The sequence below is a fragment of the Oncorhynchus keta genome, unplaced genomic scaffold (genome assembly GCF_023373465.1).
Source record: "Oncorhynchus keta strain PuntledgeMale-10-30-2019 unplaced genomic scaffold, Oket_V2 Un_scaffold_1526_pilon_pilon, whole genome shotgun sequence".
Taxonomy (NCBI): domain Eukaryota; kingdom Metazoa; phylum Chordata; class Actinopteri; order Salmoniformes; family Salmonidae; genus Oncorhynchus; species Oncorhynchus keta.
The window spans coordinates 1317554-1330053 of NW_026290798.1; the positions used below are offsets into that span (position 1 = coordinate 1317554).

The 12500-nt window shown below is 49.5% G+C and overlaps 2 protein-coding genes across 14 annotated transcripts in view; both read left to right on the forward strand.

Annotated features, from left to right (window-relative positions):
- Positions 1 to 12500, forward strand: part of slc45a4b (solute carrier family 45 member 4b) — a 28393-nt gene that overhangs the window by 12514 nt on the left and 3379 nt on the right. For all 11 annotated transcript variants that reach the window (XM_052514175.1, XM_052514176.1, XM_052514182.1 and 8 more), the window contains 3 exons: positions 3140 to 4275; positions 5108 to 5207; positions 11288 to 11499. In XM_052514175.1, coding sequence (XP_052370135.1) covers positions 3140 to 4275; positions 5108 to 5207; positions 11288 to 11499 — 1448 coding nt within the window. The remainder of the gene's footprint in view (positions 1 to 3139; positions 4276 to 5107; positions 5208 to 11287; positions 11500 to 12500) is intronic.
- On the forward strand, positions 6149 to 9344 carry LOC127927573 (clumping factor A-like). 3 transcript variants are annotated; one of them, XR_008128042.1, is made up of 4 exons: positions 6149 to 6751; positions 6931 to 7036; positions 8719 to 8887; positions 8963 to 9344. XR_008128042.1 is itself a non-coding variant. In XM_052514186.1 (3 exons), exons 1-3 carry the CDS (start codon positions 6152 to 6154, stop codon positions 8802 to 8804), a joined length of 792 nt encoding a protein of 263 aa, XP_052370146.1. In that variant the 5' UTR covers positions 6149 to 6151; the 3' UTR covers positions 8805 to 9344. The 3 variants fall into 3 exon arrangements, 2 of the variants coding, with proteins under 2 accessions (XP_052370146.1, XP_052370147.1); XM_052514186.1 differs by having other exon boundaries at positions 8719 to 9344; XM_052514187.1 differs by having other exon boundaries at positions 6149 to 6730; positions 8719 to 9344.

The window sequence follows — 12500 nt, forward strand, 5'->3', positions numbered from 1 at the left end:
GCCAAAGACACTATAGAATCACTATGTAACTGGGGGTGAATGCCAAAGACACTATAGAATCACTATGTAACTGGGGGTGAATGCCAAAGACACTATAGAATCACTATGTAACTGGGGGGTGAATGCCAAAGACACTATATAATCACTATGTAACTGGGGGGTGAATGCCAAAGACACTATAGAATCACTATGTAACTGGGGGGTGAATGCCAAAGACACTATAGAATCACTATGTAACTGGGGGGTGAATGCCAAAGACACTATAGAATCACTATGTAACTGGGGGGTGAATGCCAAAGACACTATAGAATCACTATGTAACTGGGGGGTGAATGCCAAAGACACTATAGAATCACTATGTAACTGGGGGGTGAATGCCAAAGACACTATAGAATCACTATGTAACTGGGGGGTGAATGCCAAAGACACTGTAGAATCACTATGTAACTGGGGGGTGAATGCCAAAGACACTATAGAATCACTATGTAACTGGGGGGTGAATGCCAAAGACACTATAGAATCACTATGTAACTGGGGGGTGAATGCCAAAGACACTATAGAATCACTATGTAACTGGGGGTGAATGCCAAAGACACTATAGAATCACTATGTAACTGGGGGGTGAATGCCAAAGACACTATAGAATCACTATGTAACTGGGGGGTGAATGCCAAAGACACTATAGAATCACTATGTAACTGGGGGGTGAATGCCAAAGACACTATAGAATCACTATGTAACTGGGGGGTGAATGCCAAAGACACTATAGAATCACTATGTAACTGGGGGGTGAATGCCAAAGACACTATAGAATCACTATGTAACTGGGGGGGTGAATGCCAAAGACACTATAGAATCACTATGTAACTGGGGGTGAACTAGAATCACTATGTAACTGGGGGTGTAACTGGGGGTGAATGCCAAAGACACTATATAATCACTATGTAACTGGGGGGGTGAATGCCAAAGACACTATAGAATCACTATGTAGGGGGGGGTGAATGCCAAAGACACTATAGAATCACTATGTAACTGGGGGGGTGAATGCCAAAGACACTATAGAATCACTATGTAACTGGGGGTGAATGCCAAAGACACTATAGAATCACTATGTAACTGGGGGTGAATGCCAAAGACACTATAGAATCACTATGTAACTGGGGGTGAATGCCAAAGACACTATAGAATCACTATGTAACTGGGGGGGTGAATGCCAAAGACACTATAGAATCACTATGTAACTGGGGGTGAATGCAAAGACAAAGAATCACTATGTAACTGTGAATAGAATCACTATGTAACTGGGGGTGAATGCCAAAGACACTATAGAATCACTATGTAACTGGGGGTGAATGCCAAAGACACTATAGAACACTAATGAAGAATCACTATGTAACTGGGGGGTGAATGCCAAAGACACTATAGAATCACTATGTAACTGGGGGGTGAATGCCAAAGACACTGTAGAATCACTATGTAACTGGGGGGGTGAATGCCAAAGACACTATATAATCACTATGTAACTGGGGGTGAATGCCAAAGAATGCCAAAGACACTATAGAATCACTATGTAACTGGGGGGTGAATGCCAAAGACACTATAGAATCACTATGTAACTGGGGGGGTGAATGCCAAAGACACTATAGAATCACTATGTAACTGGGGGGGTGAATGCCAAAGACACTATAGAATCACTATGTAACTGGGGGGTGAATGCCAAAGACACTGTAGAATCACTATGTAACTGGGGGGTGAATGCCAAAGACACTGTAGAATCACTATGTAACTGGGGGGTGAATGCCAAAGACACTATAGAATCACTATGTAACTGGGGGGTGAATGCCAAAGACACTGTAGAATCACTATGTAACTGGGGGGTGAATGCCAAAGACACTGTAGAATCACTATGTAACTGGGGGGTGAATGCCAAAGACACTGTAGAATCACTATGTAACTGGGGGGGGGTGAATGCCAAAGACACTGTAGAATCACTATGTAACTGGGGGGTGAATGCCAAAGACACTGTAGAATCACTATGTAACTGGGGGGTGAATGCCAAAGACACTGTAGAATCACTATGTAACTGGGGGGTGAATGCCAAAGACACTATAGAATCACTATGTAACTGGGGGGTGAATGCCAAAGACACTATAGAATCACTATGTAACTGGGGGGTGAATGCCAAAGACACTGTAGAATCACTATGTAACTGGGGGTGAATGCCAAAGACACTGTAGAATCACTATGTAACTGGGGGTGAATGCCAAAGACACTGTAGAATCACTATGTAACTGGGGGGTGAATGCCAAAGACACTGTAGAATCACTATGTAACTGGGGGGTGAATGCCAAAGACACTGTAGAATCACTATGTAACTGGGGGGTGAATGCCAAAGACACTGTAGAATCACTATGTAACTGGGGGGTGAATGCCAAAGACACTGTAGAATCACTATGTAACTGGGGGTGAATGCCAAAGACACTATAGAATCACTATGTAACTGGGGGGTGAATGCCAAAGACACTATAGAATCACTATGTAACTGGGGGGTGAATGCCAAAGACACTAGAATCACTATGTAACTGGGGGGGTGAATGCCAAAGACACTATAGAATCACTATGTAACTGGGGGGGTGAATGCCAAAGACACTGTAGAATCACTATGTAACTGGGGGGGTGAATGCCAAAGACACTATAGAATCACTATGTAACTGGGGGGTGAATGCCAAAGACACTATAGAATCACTATGTAACTGGGGGGTGAATGCCAAAGACACTATAGAATCACTATGTAACTGGGGGGTGAATGCCAAAGACACTGTAGAATCACTATGTAACTGGGGGGGGTGAATGCCAAAGACACTGTAGAATCACTATGTAACTGGGGGGGTGAATGCCAAATGCCAAAGACACTATATGATCACTATGTAACTGGGGGGCTACATGTTCGGAATGTGAGGTCACACCCCCTCTCAACAAATACGATCTTTACTTGTATTGGTCACGGTTGTTCACGTGATGATTCCCTGGGGGAAATGAACAAAAACATAAGGAAACTCGTTTATCATCGGTATTTGGAGCACTGAACAACTCATAAAGTGTCTTGTTCTGACATTGTTTTGACACTGTGTTTTGGCAGGGCTGGGAGGAGCGGTTGGCTACGTGCTGGGTGGCCTGGACTGGACCAGCACCATCCTGGGCACGGCCTTCAAGTCCCAGGAGCAGATCCTGTTTGTGTTTGCTGCCTTCATCTTCACCATATCTGTGATTCTACACATGTTCAGTATCAAGGAGGAGAGTTTTGAGGCTCGTGGTGACACTCTGGGAGACTCCGACTCCGACAGCCTGTCCTCAGAGAAACTGAAGGGGGGCTTGGCGGGGCCTCGTAGTGTACCTCAGCTGGACGTTATAGGAGAGGAGGACGCCCAGTCAGAGAGGGAGCTCTTCATCAACGTGGACAGGGTGAGGAGTAAGAGCGACTCGGTGCTGGCCATGCCTGACGCCACCATCGAACTGGACTCAGACCTGGACCAGGACGGTCATTTCCTGGCCGACATTGAGCCCTCCATCTTTCAGGACTACCCCCAAGATTTGTACCCTGGCACCCCTCAGAGACACCACAGTGGATGGGGCATCCAGGACCTGGAAGGCCCCCAGGCCGAGGCTCAGGCAGACAGCCAGCTGCCCCTCTTCCACCAGGACCCTTCCCCCTACTACAGCAGGGAGCACATGTTGTTCAACAACCAGACCAACCAGGGAGCCAAGTCGGCCCCGGCGGTCCCCTCCAACCACACAGCCCGCGGGGCCAAGAGCCAGGGGCGTATGCCAGGCCTGAGGCCGTCCAACACCAGCACCACTACCGGGGCACGTCGCTTCCCCTTCTACCGCCAGCCATCATTTACATTCTCTTACTATGGCCGCGTGGGTTTAGCACGATACCGCCACCGCAGAAACACCATGGGCAATCCGGCCGGCGCCAACCTCCGCATCAAGACCTCGCAGAGCATGAACGACATCTACGAGCACATGCAGCGACGGCAGCAGAGGAGGGAGCTCCAGCAGAGCAGCACCACACTGTCCAGCGGGGACTCAGAGAGGGACGACGGAGACCAGGGGGGCACCACGGTCAAGCTGCTGTGGCTGTCCATGCTGAAGATGCCCCCCCAGCTGCTGAGGCTCTGCGTCTGTCATCTCCTCACCTGGTTCTCCATCATCGCTGAGGCAGTCTTCTACACAGACTTCATGGGACAGGTCATCTATGAAGGAGACCCCACAGTGAGAACCTGTCCAGTCCTCCATTGTAATTCATTGTATATTGTAGTTCATTATAGTTTGTAGTTTATTTCAGTAAGAGAATGAGGACTCTTGTTCTTTATTTGTCTCTTTCCTCAATAATCTATTGTTCCTGTTTTCCTTCCTTCTCTTTCTACTCTTCTTTCCTATTCTCTGTTCCTCCTCTACAGGACAGGGAACCCTCAGAATCACTAGGTCTCTGTTACTCCTCTACAGGACAGGGAACCCTCAGAATCACTAGGTCTCTGTTACTCCTCTACAGGACAGGGAACCCTCAGAATCACTAGGTCTCTGTTACTCCTCTACAGGACAGGGAACCCTCAGAATCACTGGGTCTCTGTTACTCCTCTACAGGACAGGGAACCCTCAGAATCACTGGGTCTCTGTTACTCCTCTACAGGACAGGGAACCCTCAGAATCACTAGGTCTCTGTTACTCCTCTACAGGACAGGGAACCCTCAGAATCACTAGGTCTCTGTTACTCCTCTACAGGACAGGGAACCCTCAGAATCACTAGGTCTCTGTTACTCCTCTACAGGACAGGGAACCCTCAGAATCACTAGGTCTCTGTTACTCCTCTACAGGACAGGGAACCCTCAGAATCACTAGGTCTCTGTTACTCCTCTACAGGACAGTGAACCCTCAGAATCACTAGGTCTCTGTTTCTCCTCTACAGGACAGGGAACCCTCAGAATCACTAGGTCTACTGACAAGGTCTCAAGTTATTTTAAATGCAGATGTAATGTTTTTAATGGGACAAAATGTTAATTCTGATAATATGCACAATTTTGTTTGTTCTATTGTCTCTGTCTAGGCTCCTGCTAACTCCACTGAACTACAGAACTACCATAAAGGGGTTCAGATGGGCTGCTGGGGACTGGTTGTCTATGCTGCTACTGCTGCAGTCTGCTCAGGTAGGTCCTACTCCTTAGAGAAATACACAGTGTGGAAAGCAACGTGAACAGTGTGGAAAGCAACGTGGACAGTGTGGAAAGCAACGTGGACAGTGTGGAAGGCAACGTGGACAGTGTGGAAGGCAACGTGGACAGTGTGGAAGGCAACGTGGACAGTGTGGAAGGCAACGTGGACAGTGTGGAAGGCAACGTGGACAGTGTGGAAGGCAACGTGGACAGTGTGGAAGGCAACGTGGACAGTGTGGAAGGCAACGTGGACAGTGTGGAAAGCAACGTGGACAGTGTGGAAAGCAACGTGGACAGTGTGGAAGGCAACGTGGACAGTGTGGAAGGCAACGTGGACAGTGTGGAAAGCAACGTGGACAGTGTGGAAAGCAACGTGGACAGTGTGGACGGCAAGGTGTGGAACAGTGTGGGCAACGTGGGCAAGGTGTGGACAGTGTGGACGGCAAGGTGTACAGTGTGGACGGCAAGGTGTACAGTGTGGACGGCAAGGTGTACGGTGTGGAAGGCAATGTGGACAGTGTGGAGGCAAGGTGTACAGTGTGGAAGGCAAGGTGTACAGTGTGGAAGCAAGGTGTACGGTGTGGAAGGCAACGTGACGGTGTGGACGGCAACGTGTACGGTGTGGACGGCAAGGTGTACGGTGTGGACGGCAACGTGTACGGTGGTGTGGACGGCAAGGTGTACGGTGTGGACGGCAACGTGTACGGTGTGGACAGCAAGGTGTACGGTATGGACAGCAATGTGTACGGTATGGACAGCAATGTGGACAGCAAGGTGTACAGTATGGACAGCAAGGTGTACAGTATGGACAGCAAGGTGTACAGTATGGACAGCAATGTGTACAACGTGGACAGCAACGTGTATGTATGGAAGCAAGGTGTACAGTATGGACAGCAACGTGAACAGCCTGTACAGTCTGGACATGCAAGGTGTACTGTATGGACAGCAACGTGTACAGTATGGACAGCAACATGTATGGTGTGTACAGTATGTGCAGCAACGTGGACAGCAACGTGTACAGTATGGACAGAAACGTGGACAGTAGTACGGACAGCAACGTGGATGGTATGAACAGCAACGTGTACAGTATGGACAGCAACATGTATGGTGTGTACAGTATGTGCAGCAACGTGGACAGCAACGTGTACAGTATGGACAGAAACGTGGACAGTAGTACGGACAGCAACGTGGATGGTATGAACAGCAACGTGTACAGTATGGACAGCAATATGGACAGCAGCATGAACAGCAGCCTGTACAGTATGGACAGCAACGTGTACAGTATGGACAGCAACGTGGACAGTATGGACAGCAACGTGGACAGTATGGACAGCAACCTGTACAGTATGGACAACGGGCATGGTATGGACAGCAAGGTGTACAGTATGGGAGTAACGTACAGTATGGGAGCAACGTACGGTATGGACAGCAACGTGTACGGTATGGACAGCAACGTGGACGGTATGGACAGCAACGTGGACGGTATGGACAGCAACGTGGACGGTATGGACAGCCACGTGGACGGTATGGACAGCAACGTGGACGGTATGGACAGCAACGGTGTACAGTATGGACAGCAACGTGTACGGTATGGACAGCAACGTGGACGGTATGGACAGCCACGTGGACGGTATGGACAGCAACGTGGACAGCAACATGTACAGTATGGACAGTAACGTACAGTATGGACACCAACGTGTACAGTATGGACAGCAAGGTGTACGGTATGGACAGCCACGTGGACGGTATGGACAGCAACGTGGACAGCAATATGTACAGTGGACAGCAACGTGGACAGCAACATCTACAGTATGGACAGCAAGGTGTACGGTATGGACAGCAATGTGTACAGTATGGACAGCAACGTGGACAGGTATGGACAGCAAGGTGTACGGTATGGACAGCATGGACAGCAATGGACAGCAACATGTACAGTATGGACAGCAACATGTACAGTATGGACAGCAACGTACAGTATGGACAGCAATGTGTACGGTATGGACAGCAACAGTGTGTACAGTATGGACATGGACAGCAATGTGTACAGTATGGACAGCAGGTATGGACACGTGTACAGTATGGACAGCAACGTGTACAGTATGGACAGCAACGTGTACAGTATGGACAGCAACGTGTACGGTATGGACAGCAAGGTGTACGGTATGGACAGCAATGTGTACGGTATGGACAGCAACGTGGACAGCAAGGTGTACGGTGGACAGTACGTGTATGGACAGCAACGTGTACAGTATGGACAGCAACATGGACACGGTGTGTACTGTATGGACAGCAACGTGGACTACGGTGTGTACTGTATGGACAGCAACGTTGACAGCAACATGTACAGTATGTACAGCACGTATGGACAGCACACGTGGTATGGACAGCATTCTGTACACATGTACAGTATGGACAGCAACGTGTACAGTATGGACAGCAACATGTGTACGGTATGGACAGCAACGTGGACAGCAAGTATGGACAGCGTGGACAGTATGGACAGCAACGTGGACATGTACAGTATGGACAGCAACGTGTACGGACAGCAACGTGTACAGTATGAACAGCAACGTGTACGGTATGGACAGCAACGTGTACAGTATGGATGGACAGCAACAGTGTACAGTATGGACAGCAACGTGTACGGTATGGACAGCAACGTGTACAGTATGGACAGCAACGTGCAACGGTATGGACAGCAACGGACAGTGGACAGTATGGACAGCAGCAACGTGTATGGTATGGACAGCAACGTGTACAGTATGGACAGCAACGTGTACGGTATGGACAGCAACGTATGGACAGCAACGTGGACAGTATGGACAGCAACACAGTGGACAGCAAGTGGACACAGCGTGGACACGTGGTATGGACAGCAACGTGGACAGTGGTATGGACAGCAACGTGTACGGTATGGACAGCAACGTGTACGGTATGGACAGCAACGTGTACGGTATGGACAGCAACGTGTACGGTATGGACAGCAACGTGTACGGTATGGACAGCAACGTGTACGGTATGGACAGCAACATGGACAGCAACATGTACAGTATGGACAGCAACGTGGACAGCAACATGTACAGTATGGACAGCAAGGACAGCAACGTGTACGGTATGGACAGCAACGTGTACGGTATGGACAGCAACGTGGACGGTATGGACAGCGTGTACAGTATGGACAGCAACGTGGACAGCAACATGTACAGTATGGACAGCAACGTGGACAGTATGGACAGCAACGTGTACAGTATGGACAGCAAGGTGTACGGTATGGACAGCAACGTGGACGGTATGGACAGCAACGTGACAGTATGGACACGGTGTGTGTACGGTATGTGACAGCAACGTGGACAGCAACATGTACAGTATGGACAGCAACGTGGACAGCAACGTGTACAGTATGGACAGCAAGGTGTACGGTATGGACAGCAACGTGTACGGTATGGACAGCAACGTGGACGGTATGGACAGCAACGTGGACGGTATGGACTGTATGGACAGCAAGGTGTTCGGTATGGACAGCAATGTGTACAGTATGGACAGCAACATGTACATATTGGACAGCAACGTGGACAGCAACATGTACAGTAACGTACAGTATGGACAGCAATGTGTACAGTATGGACAGCAATGTGTACGGTATGGACAGCAAGGTGTACGGTATGGACAGCAACGTGTACGGTATGGACAGCAACGTGGACAGCAAGGTGTACAGTATGGACAGCAAGGTGTACAGTATGGACAGCAAGGTGTACGGTATGGACAGCAAGGTGTACGGTATGGACAGCAACGTGTACGGTATGGACAGCAAGGTGTACAGTATGGACAGCAACGTGTACGGTATGGACAGCAACGTGTACGGTATGGACAGCAACGTGTACGGTATGGACAGCAACGTGTACGGTATGGACAGCAACGTGTACGGTATGGACAGCAACGTGTGACGGTATGGACAGCAAGGTGGACAGTATGGACATCAATATGGACAGCAACGTGTACGGTATGGACAGCAATATGGACAGCAACGTGTACGGTATGGACAGCAACGTGTACGGTATGGACAGCAACGTGTACCGTATGGACAGCAACGTGTACCGTATGGACAGCAACGTGTACGGTATGGACAGCAACGTGGACAGCAACGTGTACAGTATGGACAGCAACGTGTACAGTGTGGACAGCAAGTACGGACAGCAACGTGGACAGCAAGCAACGTGTACGTGGTATGGACAGCAACGTGTACGGTATGGACGGCAAGGTGTACAGTATGGACAGCAAGGTGTACGGTATGGACGGCAACGTGTACGGTATGAACAGCAACGTGCACGGTATGGACAGCAACGTGGACAGTATGGACAGCAATGTGTGTGGACGGCAACGTGGACGGTACGGACGGCAACGTGGACGGTACGGACGGCAACGTGGACGGTACGGACGGCAACGTGGACGGTACGGACGGCAACGTGGACGGTACGGACGGCAACGTGGACGGTACGGACGGCAACGTGGACGGTACGGACGGCAACGTGGACGGTACGGACGGCAACGTGGACGGTACGGACGGCAACGTGGACGGTACGGACGGCAACGTGGACGGTACGGACGGCAACGTGGACGGTACGGACGGCAACGTGGACGGCAACGGACGGCAACGTGGATGGACACGGCAACGTGTACGGCGGTATGGACAGCAACGTGGACGGCGCGGGACGGCAACGTGGACGGCAACGTGGACGGTACGGACGGCAACGTGGACGGTACGGACGGCAACGTGGACGGTACGGACGGCAAGGTGCACGGTATGGACAGCAACGTGCACGGTATGGACAGCAACGTGCACGGTATGGACGGCAAGGTGACACGCAACGGACGGCATGAAGGTGCAACGTGCACGGATGGACAGCAACGTGTACGGACAGCATGGACAGCAACGTGTACGCGTATGGACAGCAACGTGGACGGTATGGACGCGGACGGCAACGTGAACACGTACAGTATGGACAGCAACGTGTACGGTATGGACAGCAACGTGCACGGTATGGACGGCAACGTGTACGGTATGGACGGACAGCAAGGTGTACGGTATGGACAGCAACGTGGTAACGGTATGGACAGCAACGTGTACGGTATGGACGGCAATGGACAGCAAGGTGTACGGTATGGACAGCAATTATACAGTATGGACAGCAATATGTATGGACAGTATGGACAGCAACGTGTACAGTATGGACAGCAACGTGTACAGTATGGACAGCAACGTGGACAGCAGCCTGTACAGTATGGACAGCAACATGAACAGCAGCCTGTACAGTATGAACAGCAGCCTGTACAGTATGGACAGCAACATGAACAGCAGTGTACAGTATGACAGACAGCAGCAAGCCTGTACGGTATGGACAGCAACGTGTACGGTATGGACAGCAATGTGGACAGTATGGACAGCAACGTGGACAGCAACGTGTACGGTATGGACAGCAACGTGTACCGTATGGACAGCAACGTGTACCGTACGGACAGCAACGTGTACCGTATGGACATCAAACGTGGACAGCAACGTGTACTGTGTGGACAGCAACATGTACGGTAAGGACAGCAATGGACAGCAACGTACGGTATGGACAGCAACGTGTACGGTAAGAACAGCAATGTGTACGGTATGGACAGCAATGTGGACAGCAACGTGTACGGTATGGACAGCAATGTGGACAGCAACGTGTACAGTATGGACAGCAATGTGGACAGCAACGTGTACGGTATGAACAGCAACGTGTACGGTATGAACAGCAACGTGTACGGTATGGACAGCAACGTGGACAGCAACGTGTACGGTATGGACAGCAACGTGTACAGTATGGACAGCAATATGGACAGCAATGTGGACAGCAACGTGTACGGTATGGACAGCAATGTGGACAGCAACGTGGACAGCAACGTGTACGGTATGGACAGCAACGTGTATACCAAAGAGTGAGGTCTTGACTCACAACCTGTATAGTGAGTACTAAGTACTTGCTACTTAATGCAACTTATTTATGCCAACTCAATAATGTTGCGTATGTTGTATTTGTTGACAGCTGTGCTCCAGAAGTACCTGGACAACTACGACCTGAGCATTAAGGTGATCTACATCCTGGGTACTCTGAGTTTCTCCCTGGGAACTGCAGTCATGGCGATCTTCCGTAACGTCTACGTTGCCATGGTGATGATCAGCACCATGGGCATCATCTCCATGAGTATCTCCTACTGCCCCTATGCTCTGCTGGGCCAGTATCACGAGAACAAGCAGGTGAGGATCACTGTGTAGCACCATAGATCACTATACACTGAGTGCACAAAACATTAGGAACACCTTCCTAATATTGAGTTACAGCCCCCCCCCCCTCCTGGATGTCCTTTGGGTGGTGGACCATTCTTTAAACATTCCCTCAATGTGCGAAGCCAATGCCGAAAGCCCGATAGCTGTAGTGTAGCTGAGCCGGTACATAAATTCTGTCTCACATCCTTTCTAAATGGTAACAGAACTACATGCCCGCATGTCTTGTAGGGTTAAATTAGACCATACACTGAGAATACCAAACATTAGGAACACCTCAACAGGCTCAATTCATTGGGACATGGACTCTACAAGGTGTTAAAAGCATTCCACAGGGATGCTGGCCCATGTTGACTCCAATGCTTCCACAGGGATGCTGGCTCATGTTGACTCCAATGCTTCCTACAGTTGTCAAGTTGACTGGATGTCCTTTGGGTGATACACACAGGAAACTGCTGAGCATGAAAAGCCCAGCAGCGTTGCAGTTCTTGACTCAAACCGGTGCGCCTGACACCTACTACCATACCCCGTTCAAAAGCACTTAAATCTTTTGTCTTGCCCATTGACCCTCTGAATGGCACACACACAATCCATGTCTCAATTGTCTCGAGGCTTAAAAATCCTTAGAAAGAAAGGAGGACCAAGGCACTCTTCATATAATTATTTAAAATGCCATTTTGTATGGCATGTTCAATGAAAACAAAGTTTAAACTCTCTGTTTCGGCTGCATGGCCTTCGTCTTCAACATGTCTCCATCTACACTGTTTGAAGTGGATTTAATATCAATAAGGGATCATAGCTTTCACCTGGATTCACCTGGTCAGTCTATGTCATGGAAAGAGCAGGTGTTCTACACTGAGTCTACAAAACATTAAGATCTTAACAGACCTAGTTAGTAGACGCTGCCAGTAGCATGAGAACAAGGATGTCGGTACACTTTCAAAGGGGTCATATTGTTAATAAAAACAACTTGA

Excerpts from the sequence above, each read along its gene's own strand:
- LOC127927573 (XM_052514186.1), top strand. The coding sequence starts at position 6,152 with ATGGACAGCAACGTGTACAGTATGGACAGCAACATGTATGGTGTGTAC. Across the intron at positions 6,752-6,930 it reads TGGACGGTATGGACAGCAAC|GTGTACGGTATGGACAGCCA; the intron begins GTGGACGGTATG and ends ATGGACAGCAAG. Across the intron at positions 7,037-8,718 it reads TCTACAGTATGGACAGCAAG|GTGTTCGGTATGGACAGCAA; the intron begins GTGTACGGTATG and ends ATGGACAGCAAG.